General features: G+C 41.8%; 1 protein-coding gene across 1 annotated transcript in view; it reads right to left on the minus strand.

The window, feature by feature from the left end:
* LOC131401062 (uncharacterized) overlaps positions 1 to 19,806 on the minus strand; it is a 43,891-nt gene extending 24,085 nt beyond the window's left edge. The window contains exon 1 of the mRNA XM_058536017.1: positions 19,387 to 19,806. Within this exon, the coding sequence (XP_058392000.1) occupies positions 19,387 to 19,782 (396 nt within the window). The 5' untranslated portion in view covers positions 19,783 to 19,806. The remainder of the gene's footprint in view (positions 1 to 19,386) is intronic.
* Positions 19,807 to 23,098: the final 3,292 nt, after the last annotated feature.

Consider the following 23,098-nt stretch of genomic DNA (forward strand, 5'->3'; position numbering starts at 1 on the left):
AAGCTCCTATAAATAAAAAAGAAAAAAGGCAAACAACCCAATAGAAAAAAATGGGAGAAATACATGTATAGGCATTTCACAAAAGAGAAAATATTAATGGGTCATAAACATTAAAAATATGCTCAGTCTAATTAGTAATCAGGGAAATGCAAATTAAACCCACAAGGACACACCTTTTTACACCTAACAGATTGACAAAAATTACAAAGGCTGACAATATCAAGGGTGGATGATGATACGCAGTAAAAGAAACTTTCATTGTGACACTCTATATTGGCACAATCACACTGGGAAACTACTTGGCCTTGTCTAGTACATTTGTACATGTGCTTATCTTACAACCCAATAATTCCACTCTTGGGGATATGTATGGAAGAAGCTTCTGCACATGTGCCCCAGAAGACAGGCACAAGAATGTTTATAGCAGCACTGTTTGCCATAGCTACAAACTAGAAACAATCCAGTTGTCTCTCAACAGGAGAATGGATAAATAAAGTGTTCTAAATTCAAATAATGGAATGCTGCACACCAATGTAAAAGAACAAACTATAGCTACATATGTGAATGTGACTCTCAAAAATATAAAGTATGATTTATATAAAGTTCAAAAATGGGCAGAACTAAACAATATAGTGTTTAAGTCTATATGCGTAGGTGGTAAAAAAAATAAAGAAAAGCAAGAGAAAGATTAACATAAAATTCAAAGTAATGGTTACTTTTGGGAGAAAGAGAGAAGGATGTGATCAGGGAGTGGAAGAGGACCTCTGTGTTCCTCTTCAGTAATGTTCTATTTCTTAAGCAGGATGGTAGGTGTGTGGGTATTCATTTAATTATCATTCTTTAAGCTGCACATAGATGTTTTATACACTCATTTTTATGTATAATATTTCACAATATTTTTAAGAGTGTATGATCAAGTGGTAAAGTCTGTGCTTTAAGCCAAGTGTCCTGAGAATATAGAGATTGGAGAGATGAAAGAGGACCAAAATCTTCAGAAAAGGCAGAGTTACAGGATCTCAAGGTTGGAAGCTAACTAAACAGTCATTTAATCCAAACCACTATCTAACAGTTGAAACTCGTCCACAGTATGTTAGATTAGGCATATGAGTATCCCAGTTAAATCTCCCAACAATCACGTAAGGAAATTATTACCTGTTTCCCAAATGAAAAAACTGAGGTGCAGAGAGGTTAACTAAATGTCCCAAGGTCACACAGGTAGTAAGTGGGAAAACAAGGATTTGAACTAGTAGCTGTGAGGTTCCAAAGCCATCTGGCCATACTCAGCAGCTTTGCTCTAACTGTGAGAAAGTTCTATCAAGAGTGAGGCTGAGGGGAGCTAGGGGGGTTGGGAGAGGGAGAATGGAAGCCATTTAAGACACTGAACTGACGTCTCTGAGGAGGTGGAGCAGAGTTGGGGTGGATGGGAGCAGGAGACCAAAGAACTGGATCCAAGTCCTACTTCTTGGCTGTGTGACCACACGCAAATCCTGTCACATCTCTTGGCCAAAGTTTCCCACCCATAAAATAGGAAAAATGATAGTACTGACTTCCGGTTTCTAGTCCAACACGTAAGGAGCTTGGAAGGCATCACTCCTATCCACACAACAAAAAAACCTGAACAAACTGCAAATCAACAATTCTTCTTAGATCCATCAGAGAATTGAGGTCACAGGGCAAATTGCTGCCCTGAAAATTGAAGAGATTCATAGGTAGATATAGAGAGTCACAACTTATACATGAGTAGAAACCCAGGGGCAGAAAACTCCATATTTAAAATGGGTTTCTTATAGAAACATATAGTTGGGTCTTGTTTTTTTAATCTACTCTGACAATCTCTGTCCTTTAGTTGGTGCATTTAAACCACTGATGTTCAAAGTGATTATCGATACAGTTGGATTAATACCTACCATATTTTTTACAGTTTTCTATGTTTGCCCTTGTTCTTTGTTCTTATTTTTGTCTTCCACCCTTTTTGTGCCTTTTGTGGTTTTAATTGAGCATTTTATATGATTCCATTTTCTCTCCTTGATTAGCATATTAGTTATTTCTATTTTTACTTTTTCAAGTGGTTCCCCTAGGGTTTGCAATATACATTTACTAATCCAAGTCCAATTTCAAATGTGAATAATCGTAGTCGGTAGTGTGAGTACCTTATAATACTCACGGCGGTTTCTTACAAAACTAAACATACTCTTAGCACGATTCAGCAATTGTGCTCTATGGTATTTACCCAAAAGAGTGGAGAAGTTACACCCACACAAAAACCTGTACACAGATGTTTATTGCAGCTTTATTCATAATTGCCAAAACTTGGAAGCAGCCAAGATGTCCTTCAGTAGGTGAATGAATAAACTACCTGTGGCATATCCATACAATGGAATATTATTGAGCTATAAAAATAAATGAAGTGTCAACCCACAAAAAAGACATGGAGTAATCTTAAATGTATATTTCTAAGTGAATGAAGCCAGCCTGAAAAAGCTACATAATATATGATTCCAACTATATGACATTCCGGGAAAAGGCAAAGCTATGGAGAAAGTAAAAAGATGAGTGATTGCCAGGGCTGCAGGAGGAGGAAATGAGGGATGAATAGGTAGAGCCCTGGTGATTTTTAGGGCAGTGAAACTATTTTGTATGATACTGTAATGGTGGATACATGTGACTATATATTTGTCCAAACCTATTGAATGTGCACCAAGAATGAACCCTAATGTAAACTATAGAATTTGGTTAATAATAATGTATCAGTAATGGCCCATTAAAAATAGAAAAATATTACATTAAAATATTATTTATCTTGGGAAAAATGATAGTACTAGCCTTACTTATCTGTCAGTGTTTTGGGAAAGTATAATGAGATTGTGGAGAATGTGGGAGTCTTGAGTTTGAATTCTGGCTCCACTATTTATTAGCTGTGTGCTTTTGAGTACATTATTTAACTTCTCTAAGCTGTGGTTTCTTTTTCAGAAAAAGGGAAATAATAGTGGATGCCATGTAAGATTATTGTGAGGCTTATACCAGAAATTAATTAAGAATTCCTTAACATGAAGCCTGGCACAGAGTAAGTGCTCAGTAGCTGATAGCCTTTGAAGCAAAAGAATGGTAACAATTGAAATGTCTATCAGTAGGCAAATGGCTAAATAAATTCTATTGGATGGTCTTTGCATACAATAGAATACTTTGTAGCTATTAAAAAGAAGGATGAGACTTTCTGCAAAGACAAAACTACAGAGACAGAAAAAAGATCAGTTGTTACCAGGGACTGGAGGAGGATTGACTACAAAGTTGTAGCATGAGGAAATTTCCAGGAGGATGGAATTCTTCTGTATCATGATTGTAGTAGTGGTTATACCACTGTGTGAATTTGTCAAGACTCATAGAACTATACAACAAAGGTGATTTTTATGGTATATAAATTTTAAAAGTGAATACAAAATGTATAAGGAATTTTAAAAAGTTCTTTATATTCTGATAAGGGATGAGCTCCAAGATATATTAAGAAAAATATAAAACAAAGTGAAATCATATGTATAATAAGCAATCTTTGTTAGTGGAAAAGAATGTGTGTGTATGTATGTGTTTGATTGTGTATACATAAAATAACTAGACCCGAATAGCCAAAGGAATCCTGGGAAAAAAGAACAAAGCTGAAAGTAGCACATTCCTGAATTTCAAAATATACTACAAAGCTATAGTAACCAAAACAGCATGGTACTGACACAAAAACAGACACACAGATCAATGTAACAGAATCAAGGGCCCAGAAATAAACCCACACATCTATGGATAGCTAATTTTCAACAAAGGATCCAAGAACATACAGTGGAGAAAGGAAAGTCTCTTCAACAAATGGTGTTGGGAACGGGACAGCCACATGCAAAAAAATGAAAGTAGACCATTATCTTTCACCATACACAACAATTAACTCAAAATGGATTAAAGACTTGAATGTAAGACCTGAAACCATGAAACTTCTAGAAGAAAACATAGGAAGTACGCTCTTCGACATCAGTGTTAGCAACATATTTTCGAGCACCATGTCTGACTGGGCAAGAAAAACAATAGAAAAAATAAAAAAATGGGACTACATCAAGTTGAAAAGCTTCTGCACAATGAAGGAAACCATCAACAAAACAAAAAGACGACCTAACAATTGGGAGAAAGATATTTGCAAACCATATATCTGATCAGGGGTTAATCTCCAAAATATATAAAGAACTCATACAAATCAGCGACAACAACAAAAAAACTAACAACCCAATTAAAAAATGGGCAAAAGATCTGAACAGACGTTTCTCCAAAGAAGACATACAGATGACCAACACGCACACGAAAATATGTTCAACATCATTAACCATCAGGGAAACGCAGATCAAAACTTCAATGAGATATCACCTCATGCCCATCAGAATGGCTATAATTCACAAGACAGGAAACAACAAGTGTTGGAGAGGATGTGGAGAGAAGAGAACTCTCATACAGTGCTAGTGGGAGTGCAAACTGGTGCAACCACTATGGAACACAGTATGGAGACTCCTTAAAAAATTAAGGATAGAAGTACCATACCACCCAGCTATTCCACTGCTGGGTATTTATCCAAAGAACATGACAACACCAATGCATAAAGATACATGCACCCCTGTGTTCATTGCAGCTTTATTCACAATAGCCAAGACTTGGAAGCAACCTAATTGCCCATCAAGGGACGAATGGATGAAGCAGATGTGGTATATATACACAATGGAATACTACTCAGCCATAAGAAACGATGAAATCCAGCTGTTTGTGACAACATGGATGGACATTGAGGGTATTATGCTAAGTGAAATAAGTCAGAGGGAGAAGGTCAAATACCATATGATATCGCTCATAAGTAGAAGATAAAAACAACAACAAACAAACATGTAGAGACAGAGATTGGATTGGTTGTTACCAGTGAGGAGGAGGGGAGGGAGGAGGTTGAAAGGGATGATTAGGCACATGTGTGTGGTGATGGATTGTAATTAGTATTTGTGTAGTGAATATGATGTAATCTATGCAGAAATGGAAGTATAATGATGTACACTTGAAATTTATACAATATTATAAACCAATGTTACTGCAATAAAAAATAAATTAATTAAAAATAAGTAAATAAATAAAATGTAAAAAAGTAACTATGAAGTTACAAAACAATTAAAATTGATCCCCTTCTGTGAAGGAAACTGGGGGTAGGGTTGTGGGAGACATTTTTGTCTATACATTTTTTTGCTTAAATTTGAATCATTTGAGTGTATTACCTATTAAAAGTAAAGTATTTAAATTTAAAAATATAATCGTTATTAAGGATTAGCTCAAAATGGCAGGTTAAATACACACTCCAGTTTCCCCCCTCCCATCCCAAATCCCTAGAGATAACCAAAAAAAAAAGATATTTAAAAAAAATTCACAATGGCAATGGAAAGCAAGTGAAACCTCAGGGGACCAGAAGTCATCAAAGGACTCTGAGAAACAGACAGCATATGCGATCATCTTGAAGACAGAATTGACACACACAAAGCCAAACTTGAAGGTCTACTGCCAAAGGTTAAAGTAACTCTTAGGGAGCTGCCTGATGAACAGAGACAAAGGGGACAGAAGCTCCAGATGTTTCTTGATTTTAGGCAATGCATTGGCTTAGGAAAATGTCCCCTGTCATTTCTTGGCACAAGTCTGAATCTGGTGTGCTGCACTGCAACCAAATGTGGCAGGCTGGGTGGAGCTTGGGTCTAGAATTAGATTTTTCCACTGGTAGAGGGCTGGTGGAGGGGCTGGTATGATGGGTGGTAGGGGGTGGGTTTGGAGAATGTTTACATGACATAATGCAGCAGCCCAGAAATGGAAAATTCAGCACTGGGCCTTACTTTGAAATCTAGGAAGGCATTAGCCCTGGAGAACTCAAGCAGCATGGAATAGGTCCCAGACTCTAGGGTAGATTTCTGAGGTTGGATTGGAGTCTAAGAGGATGGAGCAGTGAAAGGGCTCCAGAAATGGGACTGGGAGTGGAGGTAGGAGTGGGGAGATGGTGTATTTTAAAGGAAGGCCTCAGGTCCTGGGGCCCAAGATCAGGGTGGAATAATAGCAAAGAGGAGTGGCTAAGGTTGAAATTCAGGAAACGGGGCTGGAACTGATTAAATTCTACTTCTTCAGGTCAGGATTAAGCCTAGATTTTGGCCCAGAGTGGAGCTAACAGTTGAGGGTCAAGGGCCTCACTGTGAAGAGGGCCTGGTGGTCCTAGTTTCTGCTCATTTTTTTTTTCTAGCCTCTCTCATTGCCCTCAAAAAGCCTATCTGTCAAATGGGATTTGTAGCTCTTGTGTCCGTGATTCATAGTTTGTGTCCATGAAGCCTAGATGTTCCCTCGATGAGTAAGGTTTACTTTTCCCCTCCCTGCTGACACTTTTTGAGGGAGAGAGAGAGTACCAATGGCCAGGGACAAAGGCTTGGTCAGCACTGATTCATTTCATTTAATGCCATCGGGGCATGGTCCCACACCTTAAAGTGATGACTTTTAAACATTTCTTATCACAACCCTACAGTAAGAAATACACTTTATACAATGACCAAGTACATACACACACACACACACTATATATAGTATATATGTTTCATGTATATACTGTATAGTATGAAGTAAATTTTATTAACAATATTTAACTTTGTGTGATGAACTATTTTATATTTTTAAAAAATGCTAGTCATGACATACTAAATTGATTTTGATGGTCTACAATGGCTTTCAATCCATACTTTGAAAGCCACTGCCTTAACTGGATATTAGATGATATTAAGAACTTTTTCCAAACACAAGCAACAAAATAAAACAGACAAATTGGACTTCATCAAAATTAAAAACTTTTGTGCTTCAAAGGACATTATCAGGAGAGTGAAAAAGCAACCCACAGAATGGGAGATAATATTTGCAAATCATATATCTGATATGTATATATTCGTACTAATAAATACATATCTGATCATCTCTCGAGCGTATCCAAAATATATAAAGAACTCTCACAACTCAACAATAGGAAGAAAAATAACTCAATTAAAAATGGGCAAAGAATTTGAATAGACACTTCTCTAAATAAAAAGATATACAAATGGCTAATAAACACGTGAAGATACTCAACATCATTAGACATCAGGGAAATGCAAATCAAAACCACAGTGAGATATCACTTCACGCCCTCTAGGATCCCTACAACAAAAAAGACAGGAAATAACAAATATTGGCAAGTATGTGGAGAAATTGGAGCCCTCACACATTGTTGATAGGAATGTAAAAAGGTACAGCCACTGTGGAAAACAGTCTGACAATTTCTTAAAAAGTTAAACAGAGTCACCATGGTACTCAGCAATTGCACTCCTATTGATACAGTAGTGTCCCCCTTATCCACAGGGAATATGTTTCAAGACCACCAGTGGTACTGAACGCTGTATATACTATGTTTTTTCCTACATATACATACCTATGATGAATTTTAATTTATAAATTAGGTACAATAAGAGGTTAACAATAGTAACTAATAATAAAATAGAACAATTCTAACAACATACTGTAATAAAAGTTACCATAGATCTTAGCAAACTCAGCATATGATTTTCTTTTCTTTCCTTAATACGTCAAGAACTTTCACCTTTTCACTTAAAGGAAGCACTTTATGGCTTCTCTTTGGCACATCCGAATTGGCAGCATCACTACTTTTGTGCTTTGGGGCCATTATTAGGTAAAATAAGGGTTACTCGAACACAAACACTGTGGTACCGCGATAGTCGATCTGATAACCGAGACAGCTATAAGTGACTAATGGGCAGGTAGCTTACACAGCTTAGGTAACCTGGATAAAGGGATGATTCAATCCTGGGCAGGATGGAGTGAAATGAAGCGGGACAGCATGAGGCTTCAGCACGCTACTCAGAACGACATGCAATTTAAAACTTATGAATTGTTTATTTCTGGAATTTTCCATGTAATATTTTCAGGCAGCAGTTGAGTGCCGGTAACTAAAACTGCAGAAAGTAAAACTGGAAAAGGGAGGACTACTGTATAGCCAAGAGAAGTGAAAACATATGTCAGCACAAAAACTTGTACACAATTGTTCACAGCAACATTATTTATAATAGCTGAAAAGTGGAAACAAATCAGATATCCATCAACTGATGAATGGATAAATAAAATGTGCTATATCCATACAATGGAATAATATTTAGCCATAAGAAGGAATGAAATACATGCTCCAACATGGTTGAAACATGAAAATGTTATGCTAAGTGAAAGAAGCCAATCACAAAAGGCCACATATTGTATGGTTCCATTTACATGAAGTGTCCAGAATAGGCAAATCCACAGAGACAGAAAGTAGATTAGTAGTTTCCAGGAGCTAGGGTTAGGGGGAATGGGGAGTGACTACTAATAGGTATGGAATTTCTTTTGAGGGTGATGAAAATATTCTAGAATCAATTGTGCTGATAGTTGAACAACTTTGTGAATATACTAAAAACCACTGAATTATACGCTTTAGTGAATTTTATGATTTGTAAATTATATCTCAATAAAAATAAATAAAATAAAGTTTTAATATGGATAGGTAAGATTTAAGATTTAAGATAGGTAAATTTGTTATTAGTGCTATTGAATCAATTCCAACTCCTAGCAACCCTGTGTACAGCAGAGCGGAACCCTGTCCAGTCTTGTGCCATCCTCTCATCTCCGGCACTATATCAGACAATGCTCAGCTGCTATTCATAGGATTTTCATGGCTAATTTTTTTATACATGAGTGACCAGGTCCTTCTTCCTAGCCTATCTTACTCTGGAAGCTCTGCTGAAACCTGTCCACCCTGGGTGACCCTGCTGCTATTTGAAATACTGCATCACAGCAACACACAGCTGCCACAGTATGACAACCAACAGATGCATGGTGTGGTTCCCTGACCGGGAAACAAACCTGGGCCATGTCAGTGAGAGTGTCAAATCTTAACCACTAGACCACCAAGATAGGTAAATATTTAGGGTGAAATGTCAAAAGGTCTGTGATTTACTTTAAAATGTGTCAGCAAAAATTGACAAAATAACTATGGCAAATGTTAGCCATTGTTAAATGTAGATGATGAGTACATTAGATAAGGTGTTCCTTATACTATTCTCTCTACTTTCCAGTATTCGAAAACTATTTGATGGATGAATGAATGAATGAACCAAATGACAAACATCAACATCATAGGCTGGCAACCCCAAGTGTCTTTTTAATTTTTTTTTCTTATTATTAGCTAGTTAATATAATTTTGTGAAAAGGAACTTTATTAACATAGTTCAAAAATTAAATATATTAAAAGATGTACAGTTAAAAGTCTACCTCCCACTTCCTCCCATAGGTAACTGATACTGGCTCAAGATAAGTTTGAAATGAGGGAAGCCATATTGTAGAAAAGAAACCCTATTGTAACTTGGAATGACCTCTGACTAACTAACCCAGCTGGATACGCACCCTCTAGGAGATCTCACTGCTCTGTAGATTTTACAACCCCTGCTTGTGCATGTACCTCCCAGCTGTGATAAGATGATGACTTTGTTCTTTTGAGTTCCTTAGGAATGTGATGACCCTCAAACAGAGAGTCTATGCTGATAGCTATCATCAATGACAACTGAAAGATCTGGTGTGGTGACTCCCAGTCTGTAACACCAGAGGGTCAATATTCCTAATCCCCTCCCCTATAACCCGCCAGCCTATATAACTGCTGTAAGATTTTGTACCACCTTAAGATGGTTCTTTGAGACATTAGTGAGCCATCTTCTCCCTTGCTAGCAAGCTGTAATAAACTACCCTTTGTTTTCCACCATCTTGCCTCTTGACGATTGGCTTTTGTCTCACCGAGCAGATCGTGCCCTTTCTGCGGTAACATAACCACTTTATTAGTTTCTTAAGTAGCTTTCCAGAGGGTTTTTTAAATGCATATACAAACAAATCAATATAAACGTTTCTTTCCTAACCTTTTTATAGAAATAGTAAAATATTATACATAATACCCAGCACTTTGCTTTTTCACTTAACTAAATATTTCCAAGCATCTATTACTAATCAAGAGTGACAATGTGGATCCCAGGGGGTCCCAAAAGAAATTCAAAATGAGTTCAATGACTAGAAACACTGCCTCAGGGAAGGGGGACTGGGTTAGTGGGCACTGGCTTGGGAAGGGAATTTTTCATTTTCTTCTTTTGAATTTTGAACCATGTAAATTTATTTCTTTTTTTCAAAAAAACTAAACTAAATTAAAATAAGAAGGTAGGACATTTGTAGAATATCAGAACAACAGGCCTGGTCTCTTCAACAATAACAAAAATGGTATGTATGTTGGAGGAGGGGGATGTTTTAAATTAAAAGAGACTTAATGGATCTAAATGTAATGTGTGGGGCTTGATTGAATCCCAGTTTGAATAAACCACCTGTCAGAGATATTTTGTGAGAAAGTGGGGACATTTGAATATAGATTGATTTTAGATATTAAGGAATTGTACATTTTTGTAAGTGTGATTAATGGTACTATGGGTATATAAGATAATGTCATTTGTTAAGAGAGGCATTCTGCAGTATTTAGAGGTGAAATATCATAATGTCTACATTTTACTTTAAAATACTTCAGAAGTGAAGGTGACGGCATAAGCAGACTCTGAACTCACAACCTCCGGCGGACACAGCCAATTGACAACTACTCGTGGAAAAATTACCCCTGAGACAGAATTGAAAACTGGATAAGAGGAACTCCTGCAACAAAGGACAATCCTAATTGAGGTGGAAGAGGCAGAAACTCCCTTATGGAGAGAAGAAATGCCACTTTCACAAGCTGCCAGCTTCACGGCTGCACAGGAGCAGCCCACAGGTACACAGCCCTCCCTGGAGGAGCGGTGCCCTGAGCCGGGGAGTGCTCCCACTGTGGGCATTTTGCGGACCCAGCACAATCGAGATGAGTGGCACAATGTCTGACTTTGCCTGCTACTAAAACACTGGGGAGTACCCTCAGAAAAGCTGGTTCACAAAGAAATTAAAACCGGCTCTTAAAGGGCCCACACGCAAACTCACCCATTTCAGAAAGCAACCGAAAATCAGCAGAAAGAAAGGTGCACAGTGCTTTGATGAAAAGAGACTCACCTGATAGGCTCAGAGTGCATCTCATGAGAGGTGAGACCTCTCCAGGGACAGGGACATTGGCGGCGGCCATTGTTGTGGCCTGGTGCGGGCGTGCTGACACAGACACCATTGGAGTCTCCCTGGGGCCTGCTAGCTCAGGTCTGCCCCACCCACTAGAGCACTGATTTAATCCAGCTCAGCCAGGGCAGGCAGCCCACCCTAGATACTGGCCCCACCCAACAACAAGCCCTCAGGCAACTTGTGGGCCTGTATAGATTGGTGAATGGATTCTCTGCAGCCTGGCAACTGAGCCCAATTCAGTGGGGCAGGGTGTGCACAAGGAGCGGATGGAGAGTGTGGGGCGGTGGTGGAGCGTGTGGGGCTCCCGCCTTGGAGAGACTGGGTCCACTTCAGGAGGTCGGGGCACACACACAGGGCAGGACTGTGTTGACTGTGTGTGGACCTGTGGGCGGCAGGGCTTGTCAGCTGCAGAAGACTTGTGCTTCTCAAAGAAAAACATAAGGAGTTTGCCCCACCTTCCAAAGCCTGAAACCATTGGGTGCTCCCATGCCTGAAGGCCAGCCCCACCCAGCTACAATCCTCAGAGAGCTGACAAGAGAACTAAAGGCTGGAGGCTTATAGCAATTGTAAGGCCCTGAGCCTAACAACCTGCCACGCTGGGGGCCTACTCACTTAAAAGAAATACTGCAACACACATGTGGTATTAGAACTTGCAGCCAACTGTGCTGGGGCTCCCCATGCCTGATAAAGAGACTGAACAGCCCACAACAACTACAAACAGCTGAGCATTACAACAGCTGACCAGGGGCATAACTCGGCCTCCCTGGGCGCATACAGGGAGAGAAAACAGGCCACAACAGAAGGAGACACAAAGGCCACATAGGGGTCACCCCTGGAATATTGAGAACTGTGGGAAGCACACTGCAGGCCTTATATAAGGTCACCTCTCCAAGAGCAGGAGACGTAGCTGACCTACCCAATACGTAGACACAAGCACAGGGAAAGAGGCAAAATGAGGAGGCAAAGGAATACATTCCAAGTAAGGGAAGAGGACAAAACCCCAGAAAAGGAACTAACTGAAACAGAAATGAGCAACCTACCCAACAGAGAGTTCAAACAAAGAGTGTTAAGGATGCTCACTGATCTTTGGAGAAGAATAGATGAACTCAGTGAGAATATCAACAAAGAAGAGGAAGATATAAAAAAGAACCAATCAGAAATGAAGAATACAATACTGGAAATGAAAAATTCACCAGAGGGACTCAAAAGCAGAGTAGAGGATACAGAAGAACGGATCTGCGAGCTGGACGAAAGACTAGAAGAATTTATCCAAGCTGAACAGGTAAAAGAGAAAAGAATTAAAAAGAGGAAGGACAGTCTAAGGGACCTCTGGGACAACATCAAGCGCACTAACATCCGTGTTATAGGTGTCCCGGAAGGAGAAGGGCAAGACAAAGGGGAAGAGAATCTATTTCAAGAAATAATAGATAAACAAACACATAGAGACAGAGATTGGATTGGCGGTTACCAGCGGGGAAGGGGGGAGGGAGGAGGGTGAAAGGGATAATTCGGTACGTGTGTGATGATGGGATGTAATTAGTATTTTGGTGGTGAACATGATGTAATCTATGCAAAAATAGAAGTATAATGATGTACACCTGAAATTTTTACAATGTTATAAACCAATGTAAATGCAATAAACAAAAAGTTAAAAAAAAATGGAAAAAAAATAAATAAAATAAAAAAATAAACTGTGTGTTGCCACAGATCATCTAATTTGCTCCTTCCTGTGGCAAGATTGGTATTATTTTCCCATTGTTTGACCAGTAACAACTTGAAGCTCAGAGGGCAGAAGCAACTTGTCCAAGGTGACATAACAAGGTGGCTTCACTCACATTACACTCAGAATGACTTTGGCAAATCAGCAGCATCCAAAGCACCAATAGCACAGCAACAGCTCTGTGGGTTCCACCCATAGCTCCCCCTCCATGCCTCCCTCATTAAGCTATGCTCTTTATATTACTTGTCTTAGAGAAAGCATGTCTGTCAGCACTAAACACATCCCAGGTTGTTCCACCCTTCCCTCTCCCTCTATTGCACTCCACCCTAAAATCTTCAGGTAAACCAGGTATCTCAAGGCAGATATGGAAATTCCATTCTTTAGGTGTGTGGGTCTGTGCTTATTTTCCTGCTAAATTCATCCATTTCTTCATTTTCTGAGCACCTGATGCTTCAGGCTGTTAGAAGGATAAAAAACAGAAAAACAGCATACCCATATACCCGTAACTAAGTCGACAGTGACAATTTAGTTCACATGTTTGAGAGAAAGAAACCGAGAGGGAGGGGGCAAGGAGAGGGTGAGAGAGAGAGAGAAAGACATGGTGAGAGAGAGAGAGAGGAAGGGTAGAAATTTCAGAGGAGAATGTACACTTCCTCTGAAGTATACCCCTTTTGAAGGAGGAGACTCTGGGAAGGCCATGTGGAGGAGGTGGCATTTGATCTATGCCTTAAAGGATGAACAAAATTTGGCCATGTGGAAATGGGGGGAGGGAAGAACATTTTACATGGAAAGCCTAAGGAAAAGTTTGGTGTGCATATGAAGAAAAGCAAGTTGCTAAATTTGGCTGGTATTGAGGAGTTTTAAACTAGAGTAGAAGGAATAGTAATAGAAAGGCAGTTTGTTGTCAGAGTTAGACTTAAGGCTAAAGAGCTTGGACTATATTCTGTAAATTGACTGTTGGACTATATTCTGTAAGGGAGTGTTGACACCACCAGATTTGTTTTAAGCAAGGAAGTGACACCATCAGATTTTTTTTAAAGATCACTAGTCACTGTCCAGGTAAGAAATAATGAGAGGCTGAGGTAGGAGATGAGGGGAGGGGTTGAAAGGGAGCAATTTTCAATCAGCGATAATAGTGTTTTGAGAAAAATCTTATGAGCTCTGCAAAATCATCACTGCATAAAGATATATTGCAAAATAAAGAACTCTCACAGATCTGCAGACAGAATTCAAGGAAGCTACAGACAAATGGGCAAAGAATACGAAGAGACAATTTATAGATAAAGAAATATAAATGGCCAATAAGAATATTTTCATATGCAGTATATAAGGAAAATGTAAATGACTCAAAATGACATATTTCATTTATAAGATATGCACACATTAAAAGATGGCTTGATGAATAATATATAAAGAGATGAACAGATGGATATGTGATAAAGCAAATATAGTTAAATGTTAATGGTAGAATCTAGGTAGAGGAAATATGGGTATTCACTATACAATTCTTTCAACTTTTCTGTATGTTTCAAAATGTCCATTATAAAATGTTGTAAGGGGGAATAATTTTAAAGCATAACCCTTTTGGCACAACGGTTCCATTTCTAGGAATCTACTTTCCAGAAATAGGTGCTCACATGCACATAGATAACAAATAGCCAAGGAGATAACCTGTAGCACTATGTGTTATAGGGAAGAATTGGAAACCACTTAGCTGTCCATCAAGAAGGAAAGTTTAAGTATATTATGGTGTACCCATACGAGGAAATATTATGCAGCTGTTTTAAAAAATGAAGTAGATCTATATATTGACATGAAGAGATTTGCAAAATATATTGTGAAGTGAAAAAATGCAACTGCAGAATTAAATGTGGAGCGTGATCCATTTATATTTAAAAAGAAAACTATTAGGTGTATATATATGTATATATTTTTGGACACGCATAGAAAAAGGACTAGAAGAACACACAGAAAACTGAACTGTATTTACCTCTGGGGAGGAGAATTTGGAATGGGGAGAAGGAGGAAGGGCACTTTCCCTTTTTATTCTGTGTACTTCTATATAGTTTGAATTGTTTACAATATCATTGTGTATTACTTATTTCCCCCCCATATTTTATTTATCTGTTTGCCATTCACTCATTTAATTATTCATTTATTTATCATCCATCTATGTATTATCATTCATTTATCTACCCATCAATCCATCTATCCATCTTATTTTTTGATGCATTTTAAAGTAAGTTGCATTATTACTCTTATTTTTAAAAAGAATAAAAGACAGCACCAGTGATTATACAGATTTAGCACTGAGGTAAATTGGGGATGGGGTGGTGTACATTGGATGCTAGCATAGGGAAGATGAAGATGGCTCTGGGGTTCACTGGGTAAACAGAAGGCAAAGAGCCTGGGAGCTGCCCTCTGCAGGTAGAAAGAGAAAAAAAAAAGCCCCCGTGTGCCAGGTGTTAAAGGCAGAGCAATGGTCACTGGAAATATGACAAAGAAGTGTTGGTGGAGGATGGAAAAGAAAGAAAGAGGGAAAGAGGGGTTTGAGAAAGGAAATATCAGAAGAATTCAGTTTGATGACACTCCTACTGACCCTCCTCTACCGAGGACAGGGGCCTTGGGATGGAGAGAGGGAAATCACTTTCCAAAGGCAACATTTAGCAACACAAGCCCACTGTTTCAGAAACCACTAAGTGAGGAGAGCTGTACCCACTACCTTTGGTCCCTTCCCCTCCACCTAGTTTCATTCCCCAATACAAAGCTGTTTCTTTTGTTTTGTTTTTTTAAGCCCTCAGTTCAAAACAGACCCATCTCTCGGTTTAAAATAGATGTATTCATCCATAGGAGATCCAAATCATATATCTTTCACAGATCTTTAGAGCTGGAACGGACTTGAAGAATCATTGAGGCCAACCTCCCCCACTCTCATACTATAGGTGGAAAAACTGAGGCTCAGAGAGGGAAAGGGACTTGATAGAACCAAAGTCTTCTGACTGCCAGGCCACGGTTCTTTCCATCTCTGCAGCGGGATTGGGTGTGCTTCTCCAATATCACAGCCTCCACCTGAGAAACCTAGATCCACACTTGATCCCCCTGGTGGTCTCCAAACTCTTTTTCTGAATGGAGTAAATCATTAAGTCAAGTCACATGATCTGGAAGACTTTGCCTTACCCTGCCTTCCCCAAACCCCTACTATGCCCTCTGTCCACCAGCCACAGACAGTGAGGATTACACTCAATCCACTGGCCACCTCCTCCACCATCCCTCAGCAGCCAACAAGGCCGGCCACACTGGCTCCTAGCAAAGGGCCAGACCCATGCACAGTTCATTGGCAGCTATCTCAAGGATGGGCCACTCCAGCCCTATAGTGCTTCTTTTCCACTGACATCAGGAGGCACTCTCTACCATCAGCAGGCCATTTGCTCAAGTTCTCCAAGAGAGAGGTACTGCCATTCTTCGAATGTCTGAATAGAGTGGACATTGGGTAAGGTACAGTTCATTACAGGTGGCTCTACTCAGTGCCATGGCTATTTGCTCACCAGCACTGCCCAGCTCACAAACCATACATGGCTACTCTTGCCTTATGCCTGGGTCTGGTGTTCAAGGGCTCCCTTTGCAACCTCAACTTCTATTTCCCTTTTTTGACTCAGCAGTTGCACTAGCCATTAGCTGTCCTCTGTGTATCCAGCACCTCCTAGCATCCAAGAAAACACACGTTATTCACGTGCGCAGTAAAGCTCTGTCCCAGCCTCTGCTGTCCTGCTCTGTTAATTACCCACAGCCCTTCAAGGCCCACCACAAATGCCTCTTGAGGACTCACCCAAACCAAAACTACTCATCTAACATGAAGAGACCTTAACCTTGCAGGCCTCAGGAGGCGGGCTGAGCTGCCCTAGGTAACCAGCTGAGATTAGAACCCAGGGCTCCCAAACTTCTAGTCCAGTGTATTTTTTCCCGCTCCACATGGTTTCTGCCGTTTTTGAACCCCCCACCAAGCACCTTTCTGCCTTGTAATATGACTTGTGGTCCTTGTAGCCACCTTTCCCACAACAGACTTGAAGCTCCCTAAGGGCAGGAGCCTATTTTATCCAGTCCTTTCTGCTCTCATCTCCAGTTGCTCAGCACAATGCACCATACCAGCAGATGCTCCGTATTTTTGCACAACAGGCCAAGGCAATTGCCTTGAAGGTAACCAGACAGTAATGCAGCTGCCAGAGGAAAATCCAAGCCACATCAAAAGGGGCCCTGAGTTTTTACCCTTCAGACACCTTGGCTGTTCAGAAACACTGTATCTTAGTTGAATGGACATTAGAGTCACACCTTAGCCAATGAAGGAAAGGGGTGGCATTTTAGTTCCCCTGCAGGGGCTCATCTTCAAGTTGTTATAGAGCTCTGATTCTACAACTCCCATAAATATGAGTGTGCAAGAAAACCTAGTTTGTTTGTTTTAATTTTTATTTTTGCTGGTCAAAGGAATTTTTTGATTCTCAGTGAAGTCCAACTCCTTGGCTTTACAGATGAGGGACTTGAGGTCCATAGAGATGCTGGGACTTCTCTAAAGTCACAACATGAGTGGGTGACAGAATCTCTTAATTCTTTGTGCAAGACTCTTTCAGTTCCACCAAATCAACAGGTGATTGTCACCAACCTCATCTTAACCAGGGATCAGAAAGAGCTGTGGCTTAGATGAGCACAGTGTCTCCTTTCCCAAGTGGGTCCTATTTTTCTCTGTTTCAAACATCCTGTCCTTGACTACCAGGCTACCACAGACACACACACACAGGTCCCCTTCTTGTCAAAGGAAGGTGTCTCCAGTTGCCCACACTGAACCAATCTAGACTTTCAAAAGCTCAGGCTTCCCTCTAGGTATCCACCTGGAACAGTTATCCTGGAGTTAAATGTGCATTTCTGCCAACCTGGTAGTTACCCACAGAGGCTGCTTTTGCAAGCTGCCTAAGTGTAACTATTTCTTACTAAGCCTGAGTCTTCAACCTAGGGAATCACAGCATGGATACAGTGAGGAGTCTGGACCTGAGATCCCCCAGGGTCTCAGGTTCTTTCTGCTCTTAAAAAAAAAAAACAAAATCCCGGGGCCGGCCCGGTGGCATAGTGGTTAAGTGCATGCGCTCTGCTGCTGGCGGCCCGGGTTCGGATCCCGGGCGCACACTGATGCACCACTTGTCAGGTCATGCTGTGGTGGCATCCCATATAAAGTGCAGGAAGATAGGCACAGATGTTAGCCCAGGGCCAGTCTTCCTCAGCAAAAAAGGAGGATTGGCATGGATGTTAGCTCAGGGCTGATCTTCCTCACAAAAAAAAGAAACAAAAAATCCCTCATCCTTTAATTTAGGATTCTGAATGCTCAGGGTCTAAAAAGGCCTATTGGTCAAATAGTACAAATCCCCACATGAGGCCTGAGTATCCTCCATAATATAGCAGTCAGGTGGTTTTTCCACTCTTTTCTGCTTAAGGGTCTTTAGTGACCCCACTACCTTCTGGCCCTTCCATTTCATCATTGAACAGATCCAAGCTTTGCTCAGTGTTAAGCGGGATAATTTATGTAAAGTACTTAGTAAAATGCCTGATACATAGTAAAAGCACTCCTCCTTCCCTATTAGAAAGTGCTTCCTTACAGTAAGCTTAATTTCTGCCTCTTGGTGGCTTCCACCCTGTTGCAGACTCATCCTGGGTTTTCCTTTCTGAGGCTACAAAGGACAAACATAATCCTTTTCCACAAAACAGCTTTGCAGACATTTGAAGGGAGTACTTCTGCTCTGCTTCCCTTCCTTCACCATGATTCACGGCAAGACTACCCTCCACCCATCCAGATTTCCTCTTCTTGCAGATAGGAGGCTATAGTTGTCCTCACTTTCTACAAAATTGTGACATTTGTCACCAGAGGCTGTCACTTGGGTCTATGCCTGGAGAGTTGGGCCTACAGAAGTGCACTTACACTGTGGCCTGAAGCCCCTTACAGGACAAGTAAAGAGTGAGCTGCGCTCAACACCTCAGGACTGCCAAGTGTTGAAGTGTCCTGAGGCCTGAGGTCAGGCTGTCAGGCGAGCTAACAGCTTTCTGCAGCCATTGGTAGTTTCCCCACTCCCTGCCCTTTGGTCCTCACCTCCCCCACCTCCTCTTTTCCCCATTTCCCTATCTCATCCCCACGGGAGGACTCTTCAGGAGTGGATAAGGTTTTACTCCACATACTTAAATCCGTAAGCTTGCTTTTGACCCATGAAAACTGGCTGTTGGGCCATGAGTCACGCCAGGCGGGTGCCCCTGCTCAACTCCCTACCCTGTTGTGCCCCAGTGGTCCCTGTTAGGGTCCCCGAGTTAACTCCCATCTCTGAGACTTTCCCAAGCTGGTGGTAAAATTGGGCCATTCACCTGGTGGCACAGGCACTGGTTGGGCAGGGAGCGGGCAGCAGAGTTACCTTGTGAGCGAGCGGCAGGGCTCCGTCGGACGACTTGAGTGGCGAGTGGGTGGGTCTGCACCTAGGCTGCGCTCGCTTGGCCACGCTGTGCCACGCCGTGGTCAGGGACACGGGCGACAGGCTGGGTGGAGGTCCCGCGTCCTGCGAAGCCTGGAGCGGGACGAACCCACTGATGGGCGGCGGGCTAACAGGCAGGCAGGCGGCGCCTTCGGAAGGAGTGCCACTGGGGTTGAGCGCCGCTGGCTGCCGCCTAGCCAGCCGAAGCGAGAGCCACCGCGTTACTGGCCCCCAGCCGCACCTTGCAGGGCTGCAGCCGCCCTCAGTAGTATACCCGCGCTTCTGGGAGCGCTGTCGGAGGTGCACGTGGCGCCAGCTAGGCGCGCAGGAGGCCTTCATTGAACTGAGCCACTCCCTGGCTGCTGCCCCTCGCCAGCGACTGGCCATCGCGGCGGCCAGTTCTTTGGGTCACAATTGGCGGGAGATGGAGCTAAAGAGGCGAGCGAAGGGAGTGCGGCCTGAGGGAGGAGGGGCCCCAACTCTGAAGTTCTGATCGGAACTCTGCTGCTGGCCCAGAGGAGGCTGGCCCAAGGCAAACGCGCACTCCTTCCCGCAGTCCCCAGAGGCGGACTTGGGCGACCTCGCTAGGCCAGAGCTGGGGGAGGTGAAGGCGGGGCGAGCGAGGATGCGCGCCTAAGCAAGGGCGCATCGACCCGCTGCGCGCTGATGCCCACCCCTCCACCCCCGCCTGCTCAGGTCCCGCAGCCCGGCTTGGTTGGGCCAAGCTCCGATTTGTAACCCAAACATTTCATCAGCCTAATTGCTGAGCTCACGGAAGCAAATGGCGAGGACGGCAAGGTAAAGGGTCATCCCGTTTGCGGGCCTCGCCGAGGAGCCACCTTTTTACCCTCCACTGGAGCACCCCGCGGAGCGCCACACCCTCGACTCGGGCCCCCACCTCGCGTCGGGGAAGGTCTGGCCGACTTGCGTTGGAAGGGGTGGGGGGGGAGAGGACGCCACCGACTGTCGACTACCTTTTTCCTGGATCCATTCAATCCACTCCTTGCAGTTTCCCGGCTATTGCGGCACCCCCAAAAGAGCAACTACCCCGCGTGTTAATCTCAGTGTGCATTTTTTTAATGCCCCCTCTTTTTAAATTAGCTCTGTAATCATATGCTTCCAAGCAACAAGCCTAGAGCTGTTGAGAAAAGACAGCTCCAGTGCGGTTAGCCGGGGAACTTGAATGGTACTTTCCCTCAGCTCTTGCTGGGTGTGCACTAAGATGAAGGAGCATTGCCTCCTGGAGATCAGGCCTCCTGGCTGGGGAATCTGGCGTTTGAGCCCTTGCTTGCTAGGTGGGAGGGACTGACTTTAGATTTTTCCAGGAGGGCGTAATGAACACACACCTCTGTTTTTAAATAGAAAAATTAGGCTAATCAGCCTGGCAATTATACTAATAAATCTGTATAACATGTGTGAAAGATGACACGAGTGAAGCCATGATAAAATAGAGCTGGAGCAGCCATTTTAGAGGAATTGCCTTGCGCATCTTGTTTTCTTTATCTTGAAAAAATTGCCAGCATTCCAAGAAGTCAGTAAGGACAAATGAATATCTTTATTCATTTATCTGTAAGGACTGAGGAAATTGGACTTTGCTGATGACTGAATCACTAACCAATCAATGAATAACAAGTCTAGTCTTTTGCCTGATGACCAAATCTCAAGCCAATATATGAAGTACAAACCTAGCCTTACCTTTTCTGGCACCAATGAACTCTTCCTTAATACAACTTACCTCATCTTCCTCTCTTTTTCTCATAAAAACCCCGAGCTCCTCTTCTGTAATCAGGACACTATTTGGGTTTCTACCTGATTCTGTGCTCCCTGAACTGCAATTCTTTGATCTCAAATAAACACTTTGCCTCTTAAACTGGCTTTTGTTTTTGTACGTTGACATATGATGCCAGAAAGCAGGACCTGAAGCGATATCATCTTCACGGACCAGTGCCCCCAGGAAACCAGTTTGGTACCAGGACGAGTCCCCTTGTGTGCTCACTGCCTCCATGGACCACCGGCTCCTCCAATCATGAGTCCTCTCAGGTTCTGACCTCCCTCCCTTTTGGTTGAAGTCTTTGTCTTTCTGTGAGATTCTGGGAGCATATCCCAGTCTGGGGTCAATTGACGGGAGACAACTGTCTCCAAGACTACTCACGAATTTTGCCACCTGGATGAGTTTCCCTGTTTGGGCTACTTTGCAGCAACTCACAGCTATTGCCACCTGGAAAGGTTTCTCTGTTTGAACTGGCTATGGCTGCTGCCATCTGAGGGTTTATTCCCTGTCTGGTGAGTGCTCAAATTCTGCCTTTTGTATTATTTGTTCAAACAGCTGTAGCAAGCGGGTCAGAAGCACAGGTAACAACCTGGGGCTTACAACTGGTGTCTCTTTATCATCTCTTTGTCCCACTGTGCTTTAACATGGGAATTTCATATTCTTAAAGTTCCTGAGAAGTTCTTCCCTCAGGAACTCTATCTGGGTTTATATTTAAGAACTATGGTCCTTCCTCTTGTAAATTTTTGTCCCAGTGGACCGATAATACTAAAGATGATTTAAAATTATAGTGGTCACTTTGGGGCTCCTTTGAGCGTCCAAAACTTGTCTTTTTGTGCACTAGATTTGAGAACTGTGGACCAGACAAATCGAATGCAATCTTTAATTTCTAAAGAATGAAGTGTGCCACCTTCCAGCACACCTGCTTAAAAACTATAGTCCCAGAAGCTGTAAATACTTACAGAAAGCAGCAAAATCTTACTAAGCTTGTTTCATGTCCTGAGAGCTTGGCTTGGTAACCGTCAGATTAGGGACCCAAAATATGGTCGGACAGAAATGTGGGTTACACCCCATTTGCAGCCAGATATGGCTGGACATAAATGTGGATTGATCTCCATTTGCAGCTAGGGTTCTACCAAACTGCTGCCAGCCCTCAGGGGAATCACACTGACCATTAGAAGGAAACTTCCAATTAGATAAGATCATTTAAGAAATCTACTTAAAAACAAAGTTTTCAAAATTGCAAAATAGCCTTATTGAAAGTTCCGTTGCAAAAAGCTAATGAAAAATTAAGATATGAGAGGTACCTAAAAGAAAATACTATACAAAAGTCTTAAGTTAATGCCTTTACAGACACCCCCATATCTACCTTTGAAGGAGGGCCCCATATGGGGCCCTCCCAGAGTTAATGAAACTCTGACAGATTTTCAGAGTTAACAAAACACTGCTATGTTATTCCCTTAAACAGCCAAGGAGAAAATAAAACTAAAAATTAATGGAGTTGCCAGAAATATTTACTGTTTGTTCCAGCTTAAACCTGACAAGATATTTAAATGGATTTGGTAACTTAAGATCAGAAATTTGGCCAAATTGGAAGCTGATATTCAGAGCCTGATAGGAATTTTTTTAGGCCTTCTTCCATAAATTAAAATAAAACTATGCACCCAGAGGGAAAAAAACAAATTAAGGATAATGTAATTTGATGGGTATGTCAGTCCTTTGATAAGTAACTAACCTGCCCTGTTTGTCTCAAAAAGCTTGTAACCTCTCCAGGAACTGTTATTTAGACCACCCCCAATTCCTAAGACTGAAGGAAAAAAAAAAAGTAAAAAAGAGGCAAATGGCTATAGAAGCACCCTTGCCCAAAATCTAGCATCTTAAGTGTCT

This window comes from Diceros bicornis, chromosome X (genome assembly GCF_020826845.1).
Source record: "Diceros bicornis minor isolate mBicDic1 chromosome X, mDicBic1.mat.cur, whole genome shotgun sequence".
Classification (NCBI taxonomy): Eukaryota; Metazoa; Chordata; class Mammalia; order Perissodactyla; family Rhinocerotidae; genus Diceros; species Diceros bicornis.